General features: G+C 58.9%; 2 protein-coding genes and 3 long non-coding RNA genes across 7 annotated transcripts in view; 3 read left to right on the top strand and 2 right to left on the bottom strand.

Moving 5' to 3' along the window:
* TESC (tescalcin) overlaps positions 1-9,817 on the top strand; it is a 41,758-nt gene extending 31,941 nt beyond the window's left edge. The window contains exons 4-8 of the mRNA XM_037052193.1: positions 2,008-2,147; positions 3,691-3,752; positions 3,855-3,962; positions 7,676-7,723; positions 9,562-9,817. Coding sequence (XP_036908088.1) covers positions 2,008-2,147; positions 3,691-3,752; positions 3,855-3,962; positions 7,676-7,723; positions 9,562-9,639 — 436 coding nt within the window. The 3' untranslated portion in view covers positions 9,640-9,817. The remainder of the gene's footprint in view (positions 1-2,007; positions 2,148-3,690; positions 3,753-3,854; positions 3,963-7,675; positions 7,724-9,561) is intronic.
* Positions 8,525-9,566, bottom strand: LOC118991147 (uncharacterized). Its single transcript, XR_005067361.1, has 2 exons — positions 9,295-9,566; positions 8,525-8,805 (listed from the first exon to the last, which is right to left on the bottom strand). It is a non-coding gene; the product is annotated as an uncharacterized LOC118991147 (long non-coding RNA).
* A 5,551-nt stretch (positions 9,818-15,368) lies between the features above and the next one.
* On the top strand, positions 15,369-17,156 carry LOC118991145 (uncharacterized). Its single transcript, XR_005067359.1, has 3 exons — positions 15,369-15,811; positions 16,481-16,709; positions 17,059-17,156. It is a non-coding gene; the product is annotated as an uncharacterized LOC118991145 (long non-coding RNA).
* Positions 15,923-22,559, bottom strand: part of FBXW8 (F-box and WD repeat domain containing 8) — a 104,447-nt gene continuing 97,810 nt past the window's right edge. For 2 of the 3 annotated variants that reach the window (XM_037052190.1, XM_037052191.1), the window contains exons 8-10: positions 19,724-19,897; positions 17,164-17,274; positions 15,923-16,588 (exon numbers count right to left, since the gene is read on the bottom strand). In XM_037052190.1, coding sequence (XP_036908085.1) covers positions 16,469-16,588; positions 17,164-17,274; positions 19,724-19,897 — 405 coding nt within the window. In that variant the 3' untranslated portion in view covers positions 15,923-16,468. The remainder of the gene's footprint in view (positions 16,589-17,163; positions 17,275-19,723; positions 19,898-22,559) is intronic. The other variant, XM_037052189.1, reaches the window with a different exon arrangement.
* On the top strand, positions 17,286-21,288 carry LOC118991146 (uncharacterized). Its single transcript, XR_005067360.1, has 3 exons — positions 17,286-17,901; positions 18,013-18,078; positions 20,919-21,288. It is a non-coding gene; the product is annotated as an uncharacterized LOC118991146 (long non-coding RNA).

Below are 22,559 nucleotides of genomic sequence, written 5' to 3'. Positions count from 1 at the left end.
CTGGTGGGCCTGAGAGAGATGCTGAGCCTCTCTGAGCCTCACCTGTTCATAACGCAGGGAAGTGGGGAGTCCTCAGGTGGCCCCAGAAGATGCAAAGGCCTTCCTCCAGGGCTCTGGCTGAGGGCACCCTATTTAGGACACAGGGGTGAAGAGCGGGTGTGGCCGGTTCCAGGGGCTGGGGCTGGGTTTCCTGCCCTCTGCACTCTCATTGCCCTGGAGACCATGATGCTGGCCCATGTGGGCCTCCCAGGGACATGATGACGGTGAAGCAGTCTGCCTCTGACCTTCCCTGAGAAAGACACATGGCCTGCCTTTCCTGGGTGCCAGTCTTAATTGTAGCAGCTACTGCGGCAGCCAAAACTACTTGGGAAGGACGTGTGAGCAGCAGCAGTGAGAGGGGCCTCTGAGGAGCCTAGTGATTCCGGGGGCTGTTTTATACCCCGTGAGTCAGGTCCAGGCCCCTGACGGCAAGAACTCTGAGATTACCGAGGGTCCGTCTGGAGGAGCAGGGGGAAGCTCTGTAAGACGGAAGGCATTGGGGGAGACGGAGACAAACTCGCCAAGACTGGGCTCCCTGCCTTCGGAGGAAGACCTCCTCCCCTCATCTCAGATTTGTAGTTTTCACAATCCACCTTCCATGTTCCAGGCTGGGGACTGACCCACCTCATTCTGGAAGGTCTCCTGGCATGGACAGTGGGGACCAGCGAGATGCGTAAACTGTGAAGTGCGATGTGCAGTAAGGGGTCAGTCGGTATCTGGGGGAGAATAGATGGGCCCCCAGGAGAGAACCACAGACATTTTCTTTTAAACCAAGGGATGGTCATGACCTGGGTGGATCCCACACACATTTTAAGCACTAACCCTTGACTGTTCATCGTCCTGGGGCAGCTGGAGAAGCGCCCCTTTGCAAGGAAGGACACACAGTAAGGAGGGGTTGGGGACGCTCACCCCTACCTCCAGGTAGCAGCTTCCTCCGGGCACTTGTCAGACTGTCTCTGTTGAAGTCAGTCGGGGTGAGGGGCCAGGAGCCCGTGTCCGGTTGAGGCCGACTCCAAAGCTGCTGTCTCAAGAGCAGCTTTGTCCTGGGACCTGCCCAGGTGCTGTCACTCTCGTTTGCATAGTGCCCACCCGCTGGGTGGGTGTCAGGCAGACCCAGCGTCCTGTATGTGTCCTGAGCCCTACCCAGAACACCAGCCCTGTCTGGACCCATAAGGAAAGCACATCTATAGGGACAACCTCAAACCCACCCCGATTTATTTTAAAAACCTGAGATCATTGGTGAACTTTGCATCCAGGTGCTGACCCGGTAACCCAGAGCTGCTGATCGGTAGAGCAGAGTTTCGGTCAGGTGCCAGAGAGCGGGAGTCGGCAAGCGTTTTCTGGAAAAGGCTGGGGGACAAATATTTTAGGCTCTGTCACAGCTGCTCAGCTGAGCCTGTGTGGCACGAACGCAGAACAGACGATATGTAAATGAGTGTGTGTGGCCGTGTGCCAATAAAACTTTATTTATGGACACTGGAATCTGAATTTCATCTAATTTTCACTTGTTGTGAAACGCTGCCATCCTTTTGGATTTTTCCCCCCAAATGCTCTCAGCCATTTCAAAATGTGAACACTTTTCTTGGTTCGTGGGACGTATCAGGACAGGTGGCCCTCGGGCTGTAGTTTGCTGATCCCTGGTCTAAAAGGAAAGGGTCAAGAGGTGACCTAGGGGAGTCACTGGCTGGCCCTGTGCCTCGGTTTCCCCACGTGGGAGCACGCACCTCTGAACCACAGTGCAGCCAGGCAGCCCTGCCTCCCATCCCCCTGGGGTGGTAAGCTCTGGGGGGACCTCACAAAGGCTCAGCTGTACCTCCCCGCCCCCCTAGCCCCCCACCAGCAGGTTGTTGGGACAGAGAATGCAAGGCTAGGACAGCCTTGGCGGGGAGTGTCGTCCCAAAGAGCCACATTCTCTGAGCCGTTGGCCACTGTTCACTTGTTTCCAACACGCCCTCGCCACTCGCCCAGGAACCTGCGGAAGGGGCCCAGCGGCCTGGCCGACGAGATCAGCTTCGAGGACTTTCTGACCATCATGGCGTACTTCCGGCCCATCGACATCGCCATGGACGAGGAGCAGGTGCAGCTGTGCCGGAAGGAGAAGCTGCGATGTACGTGCCCCTCCCCGTTCTGCAGTGGGCGGGGCAGGGGAGCATGGGGGCTGCAGCCAGCAGGAGGGGAGGTAGGGGTGCCAGCCCTTGGGAGGCCAGTCCCAACTGCCCCACCTGTGAAGGGTGCCAGGTGTCTCTCTGTCTTCTGGAGTTGCCCCGGGGTGGCCTCGTCCTGAACACCCCACAGCAGCTAGAGGTGCCGGGGGACAGAAGGGGTTGTGGGTAATGAGAAAAAGAGCAAGGCCCTTGGTTTAAACAGACCGGGGTTCCAATCCGGCCTTCCCACTGGGCAGCTATGTGACCTTGAACCTGAACATGGGGATCTTATTGTGAAGCTGGGCTGGTTAGAGGCTCGATAAGATGACGCAAGCAGAGTCCTTGGCCCACAGGAGGTGTTCCCTGAGAGCTTGTTTCTTCCCCGCCCACGAGTGGTGCTCAGGACAGGCCCCAGCAGGGCCTCAGGGACCTGCTCCGGGAGAGCCTCCACCGGCCCCCCGCTGCGGGGCGTGCTTGGCTGTAGTCCAGGCCAGCCATCAGCACAGGGACCCAGCTGGCCTGTGTCACATGTCCCTTCCTTGTGGATTTTCCCATGACTCTGACACCCCTCTCTCTGCCCCACCCCGAGGCAGACTGGTCAGTGGGGAATGGAAACGTGGGGGCTGGGCTGTGTTTAGCTCGGGGTCAGGTAGTGACGGCTGGTGGGAACTGCGCGTTGGGTGTCCTCAGGCCCCCCTGTGGCCCCCAAAGCGGGGGCCAGGCCTGGGGTCATGGGGGCCGTGCAATGGGATGAACTCAGGTCCAAGCTCCTGGTTTCCCTTCCATTAATGGGGTGGTTGTGGACACACACCTTAACTGCCATGAGCTTCAACTGCCCAGTCTGAGAAACGGGCTCGGGCAGCCCTGGCCTTTGGGCTCATGTGAGGACGAGAGGAACAAGTGTCTGACCAGGGCTCTGGTCAGCGCTGGGCAAATGCCAGTGCAGGGGCCTTCGTGGTGGGCCTCAGGCTCCCTGAGGCCAAGCCCAGAAGGCGGAAAGGTCCGCTGCCCTTCAGCTCCTGGCTTCTGTGGGCTGCGGGGTGCCGAGTCACGACAGCCAAGGAACAAGGCGGGTGTCACCAGGAGGAGGCCCATAGCGGGCAGTTCAGCCTGGCCAGGGCCGAGATGATGGCTGCCCCGGGGGCTCCGTCAGGGTCAACACCCCGATTCGTCCTCACGTCGGCAGCACGGCCGAGTGGTCCACAGTTTGCGCCAGGCCGTCCTGGGCCCTGACCCGTGTGTCGCTCACCGAGCCTCTGCAGCACTGTGCCCGTGAGACAGGGCTCAGAGAGGTGGGGTGGCTTGCCCAAGGTCACCCACCTTGGGAAGTGGCCCGTCTGCCCCATGGCCTGTGCCCTTGACCGCTATGCCTTTGGCATTTAGGTCTCACTATTGGGGTCTTTCGCTCAGTTTGCAGTAGATGTAGGAGCCAGGAAGTTTCCAGGAGCTAGCGGGAGCTGGTTCCCTTCCTGCCCCCTAATGAGCCCCTCGCCCCACTACCCCCCAGTTCTGTTCCACATGTACGACTCGGACAGTGACGGCCGCATCACCCTGGAAGAATATCGAAATGTAAAGTATGCCCCTCGCCCAGCCGGGGCTCCCAGCGCCCCAGCCCCCCGAACTGCAGCCCGGATGGAGGCCCACAGTCCCCCGTCTCTGCCCGGCCGGCAGGTGGTGGAGGAGCTGCTGTCCGGAAACCCGCACATCGAGAAGGAGTCGGCCCGCTCCATCGCCGACGGGGCCATGATGGAGGCGGCCAGCGTCTGCGTGGGGCAGATGGTGAGTGCCTTCCTGTCCCTGCTGGCTCCCACCAAGCCCTGGAGGGGGCCGCTGGCCTGCTCACCCCTCTCTCTGAGCCGAATGGGGCTTTTCCAACCTCAGGGGACCCACCGGAGGGAGGTTCTCCCTGCAACCCCTGGAGAGCTGGGCCAGGCAGGCACTGCCAGGCGAGGGCGCGTGCATACCAGCTGTGTGGCCTCCAGGCCCCGGGCAGCCCCGTGGCTAGTCGGCGTAGAGTGCACACTCACTTCAATGGGTGTGTTTACCAGTGAGTGGCTCGGAGGGACTGTGTGGCCTCGAGGCAGGGGTCTGCAGGGAGCTCTCTCACGGGCCACCTGGTCTGGGGTCCTGAGGATCTAGGGCAGGGTGGGGGGATGTGTACCTGAAACAGAGGAGAGGGTCGGCCTTCAATGCTTGTGGGCTGTGCAGGGTGGAGGGCCCCCGCCGGCCCACCTGGCTGCCACCCCTGCTCAGGCCAGGGCCTGGCATAGCTGGGGGTGCGGGGGGAAGGTGGGCAGGACCTGGCACAGCTGGGGGTGCGGGGGGAAGGTGGGCAGGACCCTGAGGGCAGGAGCACAGGGCTGGACACACCCTGAGGTTTGTCAGGCTCACACTGGTGTAGAAATGGCCCGTCCTTTCTCAGAACTGTGCTGCTCAGGCCGGCGATGAGCGTGGGTGTGTCAGAGTCAGGCATCCCCACCCGACGCTGCCTGCTGGGGTGGCCTGGGCACTGGCCGTTGCTGAGCGGCAACCTGGCCTCCGCCCCCCGGAAGCCGGCTGCACCTTCCAGGCTGTGACCACCCAGAGTGCCCCCAGCTGCCCCTGGGGGAAGAACCGTGGAGCAGAGGGTGCAGGATGCAAAGGCTGGGTAAAGCCCTGACTGGCACTTTGACCAGGCAAGCTGTCACCACTAGTGCTGTGGTCAGATATGTAGGGACACCTGTGGGTCATCCCAGGGGCCTGGCAGGCGCCCACACAGCCCAGACAGCCCCCCGTTCTGGGCACACACAGGCACCATTGTATCAACTTGTAGCCTCGATTTTACTGGTGGAGAAACCGAGGCTCAGGGACAGTGATGTTTGCCACGCTCACTCCTATGGGGCTGGGTCAGTGGCTCTGAGCCCCCAGGGACCTCTTGGCAGGCACGTGACTGTGTCAATGGACTTTATTCTCTGGGCTTTGGGTGGGCCCATCCCCTCGCTATTCCTGTGTATTTAAAGTAGTTGATGCTTTTGCCACTTTCGTGGCTGTGGGTGACCACAGCCTGAGGCGGNACTTGTAGCCTCGATTTTACTGGTGGAGAAACCGAGGCTCAGGGACAGTGATGTTTGCCACGCTCACTCCTATGGGGCTGGGTCAGTGGCTCTGAGCCCCCAGGGACCTCTTGGCAGGCACGTGACTGTGTCAATGGACTTTATTCTCTGGGCTTCGGGTGGTCCCACTGGGCCCATCCCCTCGCTATTCCTGTGTATTTAAAGTAGTTGCTGCTTTTGCCACTTTCGTGGCTGTGGGTGACCACAGCCTGAGGCGGGGGTGGGGGGTGGGTGTTTCTGCTGGAGTCTGCTGTCTGTGCCCCCCATCTGTCACCAGGGTCACCGCAGGCCCAGGCCTTTCACTGACCTGTGTTTCATCTGTCTGCTGCTCGGGCCCAGGGGCGGCTGCTGGCCTTGGCGAAACCTTCCCACTCAGCACATGAACCGCCGTGGAAAGGGCTGCTGACCTCGGTGGGGAGAGCAGGGATCCACGCCGGCTTACTGAGCCAAGTTCCCATTTGATTTCATTACACTCGTCTTTAAATTGCTCCCTGTCTCACTCCAGCTTCAGCTGGCAACAGTTTTCTTAATTTGCTGGAGGGGGACTGCCGGCAGCTGAGACGGTGACGGCACCAACACTGTGCCCGCCACCGTCCCCCCCTAAGGCGGAGGCGTATCAGGTGACCCAGTGGCTTCCCCACGGTGCGCCCCGAGCGGCTGTCTGGGGAAGCACGCCCCAGACAGAGGACCCCCACACCCGCTTTCATGGACTTCCACGCCCATTATTGACTGGGCCAGCGATTTCTTTCGAGTACTCTCTCAGGAGAGGCTTCCAGAGGGGGGTGCGTGGCTGGACCCTCAGCCTGGAGTGTTTCCCCAAGCCCCTCTGCCCTCCTTCCTTCTAAGGGCGCCACCCTCCCGCCCAGGGGCCTTGTCTGCAGTTAGGTCTCCTTGTGCCCTGGGGACCTGGGGTCACTGCAGGGAGAGGGCAGCCACTTCTCCCTGTGCCCACAGGCAGGCTGGACAGGGAGCCCTAGGGACCGGGCCGGCCCAGGCATCTGAGAACTGGTTGCATTTACAGCATTTAAAAATGTATATTGATTTGTCTCCTGCATTTTTTAAAAAAGTCCAATGGAGAAACCAGAGGGTGGAGAACCCAGCCAGGCATGTGGAAGCCCCGCCCCCCATCCCCTGTGGTCCTCTGTGGCCTTACCTGTAGGGTGGGGGCAGGAGCAGAGCCCACGGAGGAGGCTGTTGAGAGGTCAGCACCGGTCAAGGTTACCGTGCACGACGTTTGCAAGGCACGAGGGGCAGCCCCTGGCATGTAGCCAACCCTCAGAGTGTGCCTACTGCTGTTTCCTTACAAGCCACGGAAACAGTTTCCGGGGAGGCACCAAGAGAGAAAGGCCTCTCCGTGACCTTCCCCCTCAACCCCAGGCCTGCTCCCTTAAACAAGGGAGCTCCCTCTGATGGTTTCTTCTCCTGGTAACTACAAAGTAAGGGACTAGCGTGTGTACTCGCGCACACCTGCATGGTTTTATATTTTGTTTCCCCAAAATGGAGCCGGTGTGCCCCTGTTCTCCCTGTCCTCCGTGCTGACCCACCCACATGGCTGGCAGTGGGGGTCTGGCTCGCTGGGCAGGGGGTCTGCAGACATCACTCTGCCCCTTGTTTGTGCTGTTTTTTTTCCGCCAAGTGTAAGTCTTGGCACCTTTTCTCTAAGATCACCATTTTCTTAGTGGCCGTGTGCTGATGGACACCACAGACCAGTGGAGCCTGCGGAGCTAGGCTTCTGTGGATGGGCACTTGGGTGCCGGCCAGGCTGTTGCCATCACAGAGGGTGCTGCGCCAGAGCCAAGCCGCAGCCCGAGGGCTGTGAGCCTCACTGTCCCTGAGGATCCCTGTGTACCCAGAGCAGGAGTCCCAGAGCGAGCCCAGCACTGCCATTGACTCTGGGCAAGCAAGGGCCCCGGGGCCAGGCATCACCACTGAGGCCAGCCCTTTGTCCCCTCGCCCCTTTCCCCAGGCTCATGAGCACACATGAGCCTAGAACTGACTGTCACCCGTGCTGGTGTGATGAGGTGGGACCGAAAGTCGCAGGAAGTGTCTGCTGGCAGCTGTGCTGCTGGGGCCCAGCAGATAGGCGGCTGGGTGGGGAAGGAGGGCCTCACGTCTGTGCACCCACCCCGCCGCCTCCTCCACGCTCATCCATGGGGTCCTGCCCGGGGGACGTGGGGGTGCCTGTGCTTTGAACCCACCTCACCCTCCCATCCTCTAGCCCATGAAGGGGACCCTGGACTTGGGAGTTCAGGGGGACTAGCTTTAAGCTAGTGGCGAACAATCCAGAATCATCCCTTCTTCTTGTGACTTGGCCTAAGCAGGCCCGACCATGTGTGGGGTGGGTGCAGGGCAAAGTCTCCTGATCAAAGCTGCTCACCCTGCCCTGTGCTCTGTCCCCAGGAGCCCGATCAGGTGTACGAGGGCATCACCTTCGATGACTTCCTGAAGGTGGGTGTCTGGGAAGGGTGGACATGTCATGGGTGTGGCCGTGGTGGGGACCTGAGTGGGAGCCAGCTGGTCAGGAGACTGGCACCTTGGTGGAAAGGGGTCGAGCCTGGGTGTGGCCTTGAACACAGTTTAAACTGACTTTATTTACTTTTTTACTGAAAGAGTAATATTCACATGCAGTCCAAACTGAAGTGGTACGAAAGGTGTGCAATGAAATCTCCATCTCTCCCGTGCGAGTCCCTAGGCCCCCTTCTCAGAAGCAGCCCCCTGTTCACAGCTGGAACTGGGGCCCTGGAATGTTCTATGCCTGGATGAGTACCGGCTTTCCTCAGAAGCACACCTGGGAGCCAAATGAGCGGGGTTCTGGCCCTTGCGTTTGTCCTACGGTGCCTTCTAGGAGGCTTCCCACTCTCCCAGCTGCCCCCGTGGGCTCTCTAGCCCCCACTAGTGGGCATTCACTGTCACTAGTGAGCTCCCAGCTTGGGAACTGGGACCCCTCTCTGCTCTGCTAAACAGACCCAACTGTGGGGAGACAGGGTCCCCCGCCCACTTCCTGGCTTTTTGGTCCTGAGCACCTCAACACTGGTGTCCCCAAGCCCCACGCAGTGGAGAGATGGCTTGGCGGGGACCTCCTCAGCCCACACCAGGCACCAGCAAGTGCAAGGCGAGGTGGCCCAGATCGGCTGGGACGGGGACAAGGAGGTCCACTGTCCCCCGCGTCCTTCGCAGATGTGCCATCCCAGGGCTGGGCTGGGCAAAGATAGGGTCGATTTCCTTTTTGCCCGAGAAACCAGCTTCTTTCCCGAAGGAGGGCCACTCACCATGCCTCTAGCTCATGGGGGCCCTTCCTGCCCAGCCAGCGCAGTCCTGTCCTGGGCTGCACCAGCCTCCTGAGGGACCCATTGCCACCTGCATGTAGCAGAATCCACCCTGGGGGCCCAGGTCTCTTTCCCCGGGAGCGTCTCGTTCCCCCAGCGAGGTCAGGGCCGCTCACCTGGGGCCAGGCCTGTTTCCTCCGAGTCCTCACATCGCAGCCAGAGCAGGGCGCCCAGCACCAAGGGCGTGACACTGGCCTCCCTGCGCTGTGGGGGACGGCATGAGAGTTCAGAGTTCTCACACAAGCAGCGAGGCACTGCTCCCACCCTCTCTCCACCTGGGACCCTTCGGAGCCCCGTGGGGCCCAGCAGCCAGCGAGTGCACATCCCAGGAGTGGTGGGACTTTGTTGGGCGGCAGGCCGGGTCTGGTAGCCTGAGTGTCCGCCAGGGCCCCAGCCAGGACAGTGCCTGGTATGGGGCAATGGGCGTGGTCTTTGGTGGAAATCACTTTTCCCTGGTGTGAGCTTGTCTGCCTAGATCATGGGTGACTTCCTCGTGCAGGGAAGTTATAAAGCGCAAACTGTTGTCACCTTGTGATTAATGACAATGGCCTAACGGAACCTCACAATTGCACCGCCCTTAACAGTCTACAAAACGCTTCTGAGCATGTTTCTATATGAACCGTCCCCCCAATATCCTGGCATTTCACCTGCGAAAGGAGGTGTGATGGGCTGAGGGGTTTGCGTGAGACTCACAGGCCCTGACGTGGTGGTGGTAGGACTCAGGTGACTTTACACTGGAGCTTGGAGTCGGTGCTTAGAAATATCTTGGGTGACAGTCTCTGGGTCCAGATGTCAGAGCCATGTCCTCTGGCATAACGGCAGGTGGGCAGTCCCCTGTCTTGCTCAGTGGGTTTTCCTCGTGGGGCACGTCTCTCTGTGGTGGAGGAAGGGGGCGGGGGGAGGGTTCCAGACTTGCCTCGGGTGGTACGAGACCCTCTCACGCCGCTCCGTCCATTTCAGATCTGGCAGGGGATTGACATCGAGACCAAGATGCACATTCGCTTCCTTAACATGGAAACCATGGCCCTCTGCCACTGACCGCCGCCTCCCGCGGAGCGCGTCCTCGGCCCCGGCAGCGAGCGAGGCTGGGGCCTGGGGCTGCGGCTTGTACATAGTCAACCCTCTCCCTCCGCTCTTCCCGTTCCCCAGTACAGGGCATGGTGTGTGGGCTTTTACGGTTTTTATCGCTAATAAAGGAACAGGGTTTCTTAACAAACGTGGCCGTGGTCTGTCCCTTGTGGCCGCACATGTGGCCTGGCCACTTGGTGGCGTGAGCCCCGTCAGAGGGACAAATGGCCTCTGACCCCTGTTCCAAGGCCAGCCTAGAAGAGGGGACTCGTTCTCCTTTTCGGGTTTACTTCGGTCAAGCATCTGCTGTCCTCCCCGAGGAAGGGCTGGGAATAGTCACCTGCCTTCCGGATCCGAGGCGCAGAACTCCAAGAGCGGCTCCTTGCTTCCGGGGGTGGGGTGGGGGGCTGGGTAGGGGGCCTCCTGCAGGGTCTTGGCCGCGCAGCTGCAGTGACCCCTGCTGGCCTTGTGGTGCAAAGGCCTGGCGTTCAGGGCCTGGTGGCTGACTCCAGGCTCAGGCTGGGGTGCTAGGGCCCTTCCGGGGGGGAGGGCTGCCAGCTGCAGGGCTCTGCACCCAGCACGCGGCCCCCAGTGCCAGCGGAAGCAGTGTAGACGGGCACGGCAGAGGAGGTGGCCCACCGCCTCAGGTAGGCATCTCAACACTCTGTCACCTGGTGGGGGGGATGGACAGTGGGTGGGGACAAGGAAGCAAAGGCAGTTCGTCTCAGTTGGTGGCTGTGCCTTGTGAGTCAGCAGGAGGCTGGAACATGTCACTTGCATAGCTGGCAGTTGGCACTGAGATGACCTGCTGCCTCTCTGGGCCACTGTTTGCATTCTGGGCATCGCCCTGGTTGTCACGTGAACGATGTGCTTGGTCCCTTTATTGACGTTCGCTGGGAGGCACGGTTCTAGCCTTCTAAGGAAGTTCTCCTGGGAACCGGCCATTGCTGCCACTCGCGTTCTCCAATTCTTAATTCCCGGTTTGGATGTTGTGCGTGCTTCACGGCACTGCGTCGTGCCCAGCACTGGGGCTCTGACTTGAGATGCTGTTTAGGATGAAGTTATTGCCAGCATTTACATTAAAAACCCAAACAGAGCAGCAGGGTGAGTTAAAGAACGGGGACGGAAGTCCCGGGCGCAGGCCCCTGCAACCGGGCAGGTGAGGAGGCAGACTCTGAGGCTCTGCCAGAATCCTGGCGTCAGGAAGCACGTGGTGGGAGGTGGCTGCAGCCCCTGACCCCAGCTGTGCTGAGGAATGCTGGCCCGGGATGTGCCACCTGTCACACGAGGTGGCCTTCACGAGGTGGATGCGGCCTCGGCTCTCCCGATGCTGGCAGACGGGTGGTCCCACTGCCACCCCCACCTCCAGGGAAGTGGTGAGGCGTCTGGAGTCACTTTCAGAGCTCTGCATTCTGGACTAGCACTCAATGCGGCAAATGCTAGGCATTCGGAGCAGTAGGTCAGTGGCCAAGGCTTCTGCTTCCTGCCCTCCAGGGGCCACGGTCTGGTGGGAAGGACCAACTGTGGAAGCCAGGAGCAGCCAGCAGGGCAGTTTCAGGGGGTGGGAGGGAGGGGATGTGAGCTTACTTCCCACTCCCCGTCTTGCTCATGCCCTTGGGTTTCCTGGCTGCCAGCAGGAGGAATCGAGAAAGTCCCTGGACAGCCTGGCGCGGGGGGATCGGTATCAGTCAGCTTTGTCCAGAGCGTGCGTCTCCCCCCGCTCCGTGTGCCTCGACCTGCCCTGCCCTGCCCGACTGAGGTGGGCCCCCATGTCACTCAGCAGCTGGGTCACGACCACGTCAGGCCTGGATGTTCTGGGGCGTTCCCAGTTTGCTTCAGTGTGTTCTTCTTGGCACTGATGTCAAGTGTTTTGTAAACAGCAACCTCCCATCTGCCCCTGTGCCTGAGCCCTGTCACTCGTTCAGGCCACAGGGGACAGCCCAATGTCTCCAAGGCTCTGGGCCACCGCTCGCCTCAAATAGCTATTTACCCCCTGGGAGCCCAGTCTGGGCCATGCAAAGGGCATGTGGTTTGTTCAGCCTCTGAGAGTGGCCCCTGCCTGGCAGGTCAGAGCTCACCCAAGTGTGGGCTGCTGCGTGCACCTGGGCTCTCCTGCCTGGCCCAGGGTGTGGGGTCCGTGCTGCTGGGCTTTCATTTGTTTGCAGAGTGACCAGGGCTGGCTCTTAGTTGGTATAAACCTTCTAGAAAGGGTAGGTGACCTCCCCAGTCTAGTGGGGCTGCTGGCCCCCAATGAACAAATTGGGGGCTGCTGCTGGGGGCGTAGGTCTCAAGGTGGCCATCTGGCAGCGTGGCGTGTGCAGAGGACAGAGACAGGCAACCTGAAAACAGTTCCTCTTACCTGAGGGACCAGTGTGTAAACTGGGGGTCAGGGGAGGGCTTCTGGCTGCAGGGACGCAGAGCAAGTCGCTGGATGGACCATCTCGCCGAAGCAGCCGGAAGTAAGTGATATTTGTTCTAAATTTGTTCTAAAATTGGCAGTGATAAGTCAGATGCACTTGTTGACAGCCGTCCCTCTATCGGGAATTGTATCAGTGACTACACGGAAATAGGCAGAAATCAGTGCAAAGTCAAATATTTGAAGGAGGCTGGTAAGTCAGTGCTCTGAGGGTGCCGGGCTGGTGGGGGGGGGGGGGGGGACAGTGTCCAGGTGGTGTGGTGAGGTCATTTTCCTCCGTGTGTGCTCCCCAGCCAGGAACGTGGCCGACAGCAGGCTCTCGTCCACACTGCCGGATCACCACGGGGAGAGTGGTCGGAACTCCGCTTTTGGACAACCACGGCCCTCTGACACCAACAGAGCCATTTGGTAGGGGTACGAAAGGGCTGTGTAATGGAAATCTGACACGGGAAGCTCCGGGGAACGGTCTGCAGCACGTTACTCATGAATTATGGATGAGGAAACCGGGTGAGGTTGCAGCAGCTTGCAGTTTGGGCCGCGCACCCTCTCCGGGAACAAATTATTGCTGGGCTTCAACAAAACAAGTCCATTATCTTCAGGTCCAAGTGACTGGAAAGTTCTTTTTGTGTCCTACTAATGGGAGACAGGTCACGTATGGATCCAGTCTCTGTCACTGAGCGGTTGAACTTGTCCCCACCAGGCTGAGCCGACAAGGCTGCAGCTAAAGCCGTGTCCCGGTGAACAGCACAGTGACTTCCGTGGGCTGCGGCAGAGTTAAAAATACAAGTTGACTTGGCAAAGGCTCTGCAAACACCTGCTTTGCAAGCTGTCCGCCCACACGGTGACCTTGGGGAGGCCTTGAGGACTGAGTTGCAGAACTGAGGTTGAAACCACACTGCCCAGGCATCAGAGCCGCCTTTGTCCCTGTGCTCGTCCAGAGCCCCGACCAAGTGCCGGCAGGGCTCCAGGGCCGGGGAGGGGGCTCACCGGCTGCTCTGCAGCCCTGACCTGCCCACTGACCAAGCCTGCAGGGGACAAGCTNCAAAGGCTCTGCAAACACCTGCTTTGCAAGCTGTCCGCCCACACAGTGACCTTGGGGAGGCCTTGAGGACTGAGTTGCAGAACTGGGGTTGAAACCACACTGCCCAGGCATCAGAGCCGCCTTTGTCCCTGTGCTCGTCCAGAGCCCCGACCAAGTGCCGGCAGGGCTCCAGGGCCGGGGAGGGGGCTCACCAGCTGCTCTGCAGCCCTGACCTGCCCACTGACCAAGCCTGCAGGGGACAAGCTTCTGGTCTGACCCTGAGTGTGGTTCGTGGGCAGCAGTGTGGTCAAGGGGTGTGAGGTCAAGAGGTCAACAGTGGTCCACTGCCATCTGCAAGTTAGAGAAATGACAAGACAGCATCTGTCCTACCTCTGACAAGGGAAGAGCAGACACGACCTGACTGGCTCAGTTCTGGGGGTGGGGGCAGTTCCCCCCACCTCCCCAGGGAAGGAGAAGGTTCCTGGTGCCAAGCCATCGAAAGCTGCTGCTGGAAGTGCAGGGTCAGCATCAGAGGCCAACAGTGGGCGGTGCCCATGCGGCTCCTGCTGGGGTCCAGCAGGAGGGTCTGTTGTCAAAGCTCAGAGGCAGCCCGGTCCAGACCACCACGGGCCCTGCGGTGGGGCCAGGTAACCATCTGGCCTGGCAGCACGGAGGGGAGGCGGGCAGCTGCCACAGCTGCTGCCCAAAGCAGAGGCCCCCAGTCAGGAGGGAGGGGCAGCTCCTGTCTCACTCAGCCCGCGGCCCCAGCTTGATGGAGGCCACCGGGCAGCTTTCACGAGATGGCTGGGTCGTCACCAGGGAAGCCATTTCTCTGTAACTGTGGGGCCAGTTTGTCATTTAATTACTGAGCGAGATGCACTAGCCTTTTAAACTTGGGGCCTCTGGTTTCCAGGGTGGATGTGGAAGACTTCATCTGGGGGTTGCGGCTTTCCCTTTCAGAAAGGCCCCCATCTCCCCACTTAAGGAAGCTCGGCGTTTCCTCCAGTCAGCTGGCACCCAGTCGGCAGCTACGCACAGGGGAGGCCCTGACCTTTGAAACGTGAGTCACACTGCCTGGGCCGTGGCAGCACGGGGCTCAGACTAGCTAGTGGCAGAGAGGGGCTGCTCAGGAAACACCCTGGTGCCTGGTTCCCCGAGTGGTTCTGTGGGTTTCATGGCTCCTGGGCTGGGCGGCTCCCTGCAGCGGCGGAGGCTGAGGAAAACGGCTCTGCTGTGGGCAAAGACCCAGCCACCACGCAAGGTGTGCTCTCTGGGGCTGGGACAGTGTTGTGCCTGAAGGTAACAAGTCACCTGAGCAATCAAGTTTAAAAATTTTATTATTAGAGCCAACAGACATGTTATGAAGCAGAAAGCGAAACCCATACAACGTTCTGAGACAAGACACAGAGAGCTCTGGTGTCCGGTGCCCCACCCTGTGGCACAGCTGAGTCTCTTCTGTCGGCAGGGGGACCGTGGGGGAAAAGCTCGAGAAGCAGACGAGGACAGGAGAGGCCTTCGCTGCCAACTCAGAACCTGGGAGGCAGCCGGCGGGGAGGAAGGTGAGGCGGACCGAGGTCTCCTCTCTCACTGGGTGAATGCCAGTCTTTGCAGGAGCCCGCTCCTTCCCCATCAGGCCGAGGTCTCCTAGGATGTGACGTTCACAGCAGAAAACCTGAGGGTGGCGAGCTGGGCGGTTTGGGGCTGGTAAACTCTCCTTCACAAAACCCACATACTTACCACAAATGGGAGATAAAGCCTAAGTTGGAGAGGAAAAAAAAACCTGTGCTTACAACATTTTATATTGGACCAGCAGCTGGTGGTGACTATGAGTTTAAAACTACTTTTAACTTTAGTATAACTCTCTGGGTCTGATTTGTTTTGAACTGTTCAGTGACCTTAGGTTGCCGCCAGGAAGGGAGAAGGCCTTGCTGAGGGAGCTGACATCAGACGGGAAAGACCTGTTTCTTCACAGACAATGCATGTGCCTGGTGGGCTTTCCCGGTGGAAACTACGAGATGTGAAAACCTCGTGAAAGCCAGGTCACGGGGTGCCAGCCCCCACCACGACAACAAGGACACACTTTCATGGCCAACCAGGGCTGGCTGCTCTCTGGTGGGGGTGCAGCTCCGTGTCCGGCTCCACTGCCCCACCGGCTGCCGTGAGCGGTCCTCCGAAGCAGCCTGGAGACGCTTGCAGAGCCTTCGAGCCCCGGACTCTGAGGAATGGCGCCCACGTCCCGATGCTGTGCGCTCAGGTGTCTTCCTCATGGCCATTTCCTGTGCACGGTGTGCAGGTACTTGACCAGGTCTCAAAACGCCACATGCATTTGTTGGAGCAACTGGTAAGCTGCAGTAACGCTTAGTGTTCCCACTGCTCTGGTCTGCTGCTCACCCTCCAGGGGCACACATCATGTTCCCCTGTGCTTCTGTTTTCTGCTTTGATCCTCTGAAGGCATATTAGGTGGTGGCGGCTACGCACAGCGTAAAGCAAGAGCACCAGGGTGGCGTGCCCGTGACCCTCTGGAGGCGGCAGCTGTCTGTCACACCGAACAGCCCTCTGGTGTTGGTTTTAGCTTGGTGGTTTGACGCTCTGCCCCGTCTTGCCCAGGCTCCGCTGCAGACTCACCTCACACCCTGCTGGGAGGCTGCTCTGTGGATGACGATGCAGGGGACACCTGCTCCACATCACGTGTGGCAGACACAACCGTAAGCAAAGCAGCCGTTAAGGAAATGATGGTGCAAGCGTGTAATTGCAAACCGTGGCAGAAGCTCCTTCGGAGCAGCACTGCTAACCCCGGGTTAGTCCCGGGGGTTGGGTGGTGTCAGACCCCACCCTGCGGGGACCCTCCGCCTCCTCCAAAGGGTGGGTGGGTGGGTACTGGGGCCCTGCAGGCTGAGAGACCAGCGCACCCAAAGGGTTGAAGGAAAGGGTCTGGAGGCTGGAAAGGTGGGCAGGAGCAGGGCCCGAAGGGCCTTGTGCACAGTGAGAAACCCGGGCCTCGGCTGGCACTGCAGCCAGGCCTGGCCCTGTGGTGTCTCGGCTGTGTGGGAGGTCCACGGGAGCCTGGCTGGGTGTCAGTCACTCCTGAGCCGGGCGGGGCTGAGCAGGAGGGGGTTGTGGTTCTCAAAGCCATGAGAGAGGAAACAGGAAGCTGGAACATGCCCAATACCCTTGGGCCGTTCGTAGCCACTGGAGGAAGACGGACGGGGAAAGTGAGGGCAGTTCAGGACCGTGGGTGCCACACGAGTGCACCCTGGGGAGACAGGCTTCCCCAAACCTTTGGAGCCTGTGCAGAACTCCTTGGCTGTCTTCAAATTCATGAATGTGGTTCTCCTCGCTTCTGCTCTGTTCCCTACACGCCGTCACGGGGAAAGGCCAACACGAGGTCCCAGCCACGGCCTGTTGTGTCGCAGGATGGACGGCAGAGGGGCAGCGAGCTCTGGTCCACCGAGAACTCGTAGGCATGGACCAGCCCCTGGTGTCTAGGGAGAGCACAGAGACGGCCCTCAGCCCCGCGCTCCTGCCTCGGCGGTGGGTCACCACACAGCTGTCTTTGGGCCATGATGTATCGGAGACTCCGGGTCCCACACCAGAGGCACACCGGTAGGTGGACACGTTTGATGGAGGGGGCCAGGAGGCAAGGTGCCCGGCCTCACAAAGAGGCTACCCAGGAGCCAGGCCCACAGTCTAACAGGAAAAGGCACCCGAGCACCTGCATGGGGGGCAGCCGAGTCACCCAGCCGACCCAAGCAGGGAGCCTCACCTCAGAGGCCTGGGCTTTGCTGCCGAGACCACTGGTCCCTAAGCCCTTTGTCTTGGCCTCTCAGCGTGGAGGGCCAGCCCTCCCCGTGTCCCTACCCGCCATGCCTGCCCTGCAGGAGCAGTGAGAGAGGGTGCAGGGAGGATGCGTGAAATGGGCGCTCAGCACATTGCTTGCTGATTTCTCTCCTAGTGTGTCTGTGTCCGGCTGTGCTGAGGTCCACCCTGCAGGGAGCACCGAGGCTCAGGGGGGCTGCCACTACCATGGAGCCTCGCGGGCGCAGCAGGGCCCACTGACCTCCTGTGCGTGGTGAAGTTGTCCAGGTCGGCACTGCGCACCACCCTCTCGTAGGGCACGTTGGCTGTGATGAGGCTGTGGCTGTTGAAGGCGATGTGACGGACGGGGTGCCTGGAACACAGGGGAGGGCCCTTGCACAGGTAAGGCCCCCAAACTGAGCATGTCCCGCCACTGCTACCCCAGTCTCAGGGCCGCAGAGCGGCGAGGGGCTCTAGAGCCCTCGAAGCTGAGCGTTTCTCTCACAGAGAGGGAAATGGGGCTCCCAGGGGGCAGTGTCTCACCTTAGTCCCCCAAACTAGTGTGAACCCCACTTTGCAAACAGGTCTGAGTGCCCCTCTTGCATTCTGGCCGACCGCCCCCAACAACCTGGCGTGTTTCCAACACAGAGGATAAACTCAGCAGCACTGGGAGAGAACACCCCCAGTCCCACCCACCCCTGGGCCGGCTGGCCTTGGACCAGTCCCTCCAGCTCTCTCAGCCAGGTCCCCACCTGTGGGGTTCCATCAAAGTCCCCCAGTCCTGAAGTTGGGGCTACACATGCAGTCTGGCCTGTGAAAGTACATGCAGAAACACTTGGATGTCATGGCGTGAAATCTGTGCGGCAAAGGCTTTTGTTCACTTTAAGACCTTTTGCCATTGCCGACGACGGCCGTGGCGCCGAGCTGGGCAACGCAGGATGAATAGGCGCCCGATGCAAGCAGCTGCCTGCCATTTGTGAGATGCCTGCCTGGTCTGAAGGTAGGGTGTCCAGGGTGGGGTGAGAGGAGGTTTACCGTTGTAAGCACGCAAAACTGCTTATTCTTTTGTTGTTACTTACCAAAGATTATATTACTTCCATACAGACAACAGCAGACCTACTCCTGCCCTGACCTGCACCCCACACTACGGAGCCGGTGTTTGCAGAGCACGGGAGAGGTTAGACCACACGGGGGGACCCAGAATTCAGTAGTTGGGAGGAGGAGGGGCAGACCACGGGCTGAAAGGGACCTCAGGCCAGACACCGGCACCTCGGCCAGAGCGGAGGATTCTCTCACGGACAGTGGAAGCTAAGGGGCGTCTGTGCCTGGCCCGGGGCGAGTGGCCTCAGCCTTGCACCTGGCCAGCTGCCTTACCCCACCAACAGGGGAGGGCAGGGGAGAGGTGGGAGGACCTGGAGAGGTTAACGTGGACAGTGTTGGGGACAGGAAACTGAGCAAGTGACAGCTGGGCCAGAGCCTAAGAGAGAACCCTCGTGGAAGCGGGCGGTGCAGCAGCCTTGTCCTGGTGGGAACGGCGTCCTCAGACGGGACAAGCCCCTAACCAGAGATGGAGCTGCACATGCAGCTACAAATGAATTAGGAAGGTGAACACTGGGACAGGGCGACCATTCGGGGAAGACCACATGCACCCTGCTTCACCGAAGGACTCTGCCGAGGGAGCACAGCTTTTCAGGAACAGAAAAGGCGACCTGCTAGGGTGCAGGCCCAGTGCACGGACCGAAAGGGGAGCTGTCCTAGAGGCCCTGGTGAGCCATCTCTTGAACTGGGAAAAGGGATTCCTTAGAAGCAAAGGTTTCTGGTACTCTAACGTGTGGGAGTTTTAGTTGCCTTTTGGCACCACCTGGTGGTAACTCAGTGCATCACCACAGAAGTCAGAAAAAGGGCCTGTGTGCCCACTTTCCGGAGTAAGTGCCCTGTAAGCCAGGACCCGGCAGTGCACACAAAACCCAGGGCTCTGGTCTGCTAAAAGCTGTTGCTGGCTGAGGCACTCACTGGCACCACCTCCAAATAGAAACCAAAGTGTTCCTTTAACCGTGCCACCTCTTGGGCTTGACTCTACAAGACTGCTGCTTCTCGTGGGTCTGGGTGACCATGAGCTGCATCAGCAGGGATCAAAGCTCAGGTGCTGCCTGTGCTGGCACCTCTCTTCACAGCGGTCCTAGGGGCAGCTGTGAAGGAGGCCTGTGGCCTCTTAGCCCGCCCACCTCAACAGCAGGGGCCCAGGTGGTACGTGCTCCACGCCAGGCTGCCCCTGTGTTAAAGGTCGGGAGCAGGCTGCAGAATGTCCGACCAGTCAGGCCCTACCTGTACAAAATCACCTGTGGAGCCATCTGCCTGCACTTGGACAGTATCTCTCTCCTGAACATTCAAGTTGAAGGCTGAGATGGCAAATTCCTCCTAGCTCAAGTCTGATTACTCTCAGTCCTAACTGCCCCTCTACACAGTGTGAGGGAAGCCCAGGAAGTGGGTGGTGGCACGTCGTGCATGCTGAGACTGAAGTGGAGGGCCGTGTGCCTGGCCAGCCCTGCCCTCCACCCTGCTTGCCCCTCTGTCCGGAGGGGGGCAGGGGGGGTCCCGCATGGTCTCCGCCCAAGCTGGGAATGAGTTTGGCAAGTTTAACAATGCAGAGAGGGACTGAGCCACTTCTGAGCCACCTCGTGGGAACAGGAGGCAGCAGCTAGCACATGGGGCACCGTGGGGCTTGTGGCCCCTGGAGGACATGGAGCGCAACACCTGCTCAGAGGCCGACTAGTATGGTCTGTCAGCGAGTTCCTGCTGAAAACCCCCAGGAAGCCCCTCACCTGGAGTGCACCTCCCACAGCTTCTGGTTCATCCGGTAATCCCACACGGAGACCAGGCCCTCCTCGCCTCCGCTGACGACTTTCCAGTCGTCCATCTGGACTGCGGAGACTCCAAGTTGGTGGGCAGACAGCGACAAGGTGGTTCCGCTGGTGCGGAGGTCGTGGATCCTCACCCTGGAAGGCCCAAGGGGAGCGCAGGGGTTAAAGCCTGAAACGACGGTTCCTCCTCGGGGGCGCTGGCTGGGCTGTGCACAGCATCCCGTGAAAACAGACCACAACACCCCTTTGGTGACCTGAAACGTTATCTCCTTAGCATACTGTCATACACAGGAGGCCAAGATGCAAGAGACATGAACTGGTTTCGAGCCCACAACTGTTGAGTCAGAATGATGTCACAGCACAAGCAAGGCCCAGGGCAAACCCGGCAGCTGCCCTGGCCTCCCGGTATCTGCTCTGCAGCAGGAGCAGCCAGGCCGAGGGCGCCTCCGCACGGGCGACAGCTGCCGGAGGTACGCCGACTTGCAGCAGGGAACTTCCGCTGCTGTTGCAAGGTCAGGGGTGAAGGTGAATCAGTTACGCTCGTCTGCCACCTGAGCCTCTGCCTGGCTGGGAAAGGGACTCTGAGTCTGTCTCTCAACTCTGTAGGTCACCATCTTGGTGAAGTTTGGGAAAGGAGCGTCTGTCACTGAGCAAGGGTAACAGAACCGTGACAGCCAGTTCCATGCACTCCTGTCTAAGGTCTGGAAACACCTGCCTTGCCATCATCTGAATTTCTTTAAGAACCTCTTTAAAAATGACTTTTTATACAAGTATGCGCTGCAACATAAGGGTAATTTAGAGAATGAGACAGACATCTCCTATCCACTAGAAACGCCAGCATACGCAGCCCCTGAAGAAGCCACTAGAGCTGACTTGAATGTGCCCACATTTCTGCACCGGTGAGCCACACAGAGCCCACACTGTGACCTCCCCAGCAGGGGTGCTGGACGAACCTCATGCTGGCATGGCCATCGAGACACTGCAATGGGTGGGAAAGGGTCACCTGAGGGCATGCCCCACGCCCTGCCCTGCGCACGCACACACAGATCTGTTAGTTTCAGAGACTGGAGAGAGAGTTATTGGGAACTGAAAATTCTATACCTAGGTTACCTAATAATTTGAAGGCATAATTAAGAGCTTTTGGTTTTTTCCACAGAAAAAAGACTCGCAGTGAGTCACCTGTAGATGCTCTGAAAGAGGGTGATGCAGCGTGGGCTGGGCCATGAGGGTGCAGCACACAGGCCACGCGGCGACAAGAGGCACAGACGCTACCCACGGCACAGGGGACAGACGGCTCAAGTGCAACCTGGCATCTGCAGGGCCGGTGGGTGAACACGGAACAGACTGACCTGTTCAGAAGCTCCAGACAGACCACAAAGTGAAACCCGATTATTCGCTACACAGAGGCACGTCTGCAGGTGACACGGAAGAGGCAGTCACTTTAGTACCAGAAAGGGGGTTTCAGGGCACTAGACGCGCATAATCGAGTGATGCTAAATGTTCAGAAAACTTGCCAGGAAAAGAACAAAAACCTACATGGACCTAATGTTTAAATTTGGTTTCTTTGATCATTATCATCTATGCAGGTTTCCTTTTGAATTTTTCCTTCAGCTGTCCAAATTTGAAGATTTAGATGAATAAATGACTTTCTGGGAAAATGGCTTACCCCTCAGAGAGAGAAAAAACCCAAATAGATAAAGTGGCAAAGAGCAAACCAGGACAGCTGTCGGGGAGACCTGGCGCAGGCTGGAAGGAGCAGCCACGCAGGAGCAGGGAACGCGCCCAGCCTCTCCCGCCGGCATCCTGCCCCCCAGAGCGACCGTGAGAGCGGCAGCAACCACCCTGCCCCGTGGCTGGGACCGGACACAAGGACGACCGAGAGCACCCGCAGTGACGCACTGCAGACAAGCAGGGCCCACCCAGTGCATCCATCAGTGCAGCGCCCCAGGTCACTGTAACAGGAAGAGAACACACACGGTCACCTCCATGGGTGCTGAGACAAAACATAACACGTTTCTAATAAAAAGTCTTAAGAAAATCAGATATAATTAGGAGAAAATGAGAGGTGGGTAGATCTATCATTAGAGATGACACTCCAAGACAATTCATTAATAATTCAGAATCAAGTGCAAATTAATGTCAACATCAATAGCTGTATCTTATGTACCAATAACTACTAGTTTTAAAAATGTAATCAAAGAAAAGATCCCACTTTTACAATAGCAATTAAAAGCAAAATACCCTATCACGACTCTCTCAGAGCTCTGCCATATACAATACATCGCACCCAAATAAATTACAAAGGGCTTAGAGAGTTAAACATAATTAAACTCTAAATATTAAACTCTAAATATTCAGAATAGGGAAGGCCTTTCTACATATAAAAAAACCCAGGAGTCAAAGACATTGGTAACTGGGGAAACACTGGTAACAGGGGACAGGCTGATTCCTTCGAATTCACAGTGGAGACTGCCAACCCAAAATCAAATGAGAGAAGAGGAAAAACAGTTCAGAGAACTACCGATGGCTTCTGTAGACGTCTAAGTTGTTCAAGTTCACGGGCGATGGGAGAAATGAAGAAACGCAGCTGGAGCGCAGTGCCCACTAGGCCTGCACAGGGATCTGGCAGAACGCCGAGGCCCCTGCTGGTGAGGCCTGCGGACAGGTGCTCAGGTCGGGCTGCTGGTTTGGTAACCTCCAACAAAATGAAAACCACACCTCACTCTGCACCTAGCAACTCTTCTAGGAATTGATCTAGGCACACATAACACAGGTGTACAAGTGCGCACATGCGTGT

Source organism: Sturnira hondurensis, unplaced genomic scaffold (assembly GCF_014824575.4).
Source record: "Sturnira hondurensis isolate 20B ecotype Veracruz unplaced genomic scaffold, ASM1482457v3 Scaffold0007406, whole genome shotgun sequence".
Lineage (NCBI taxonomy): Eukaryota > Metazoa > Chordata > Mammalia > Chiroptera > Phyllostomidae > Sturnira > Sturnira hondurensis.
This window is presented reverse-complemented; position numbering and strand designations above follow the sequence as displayed.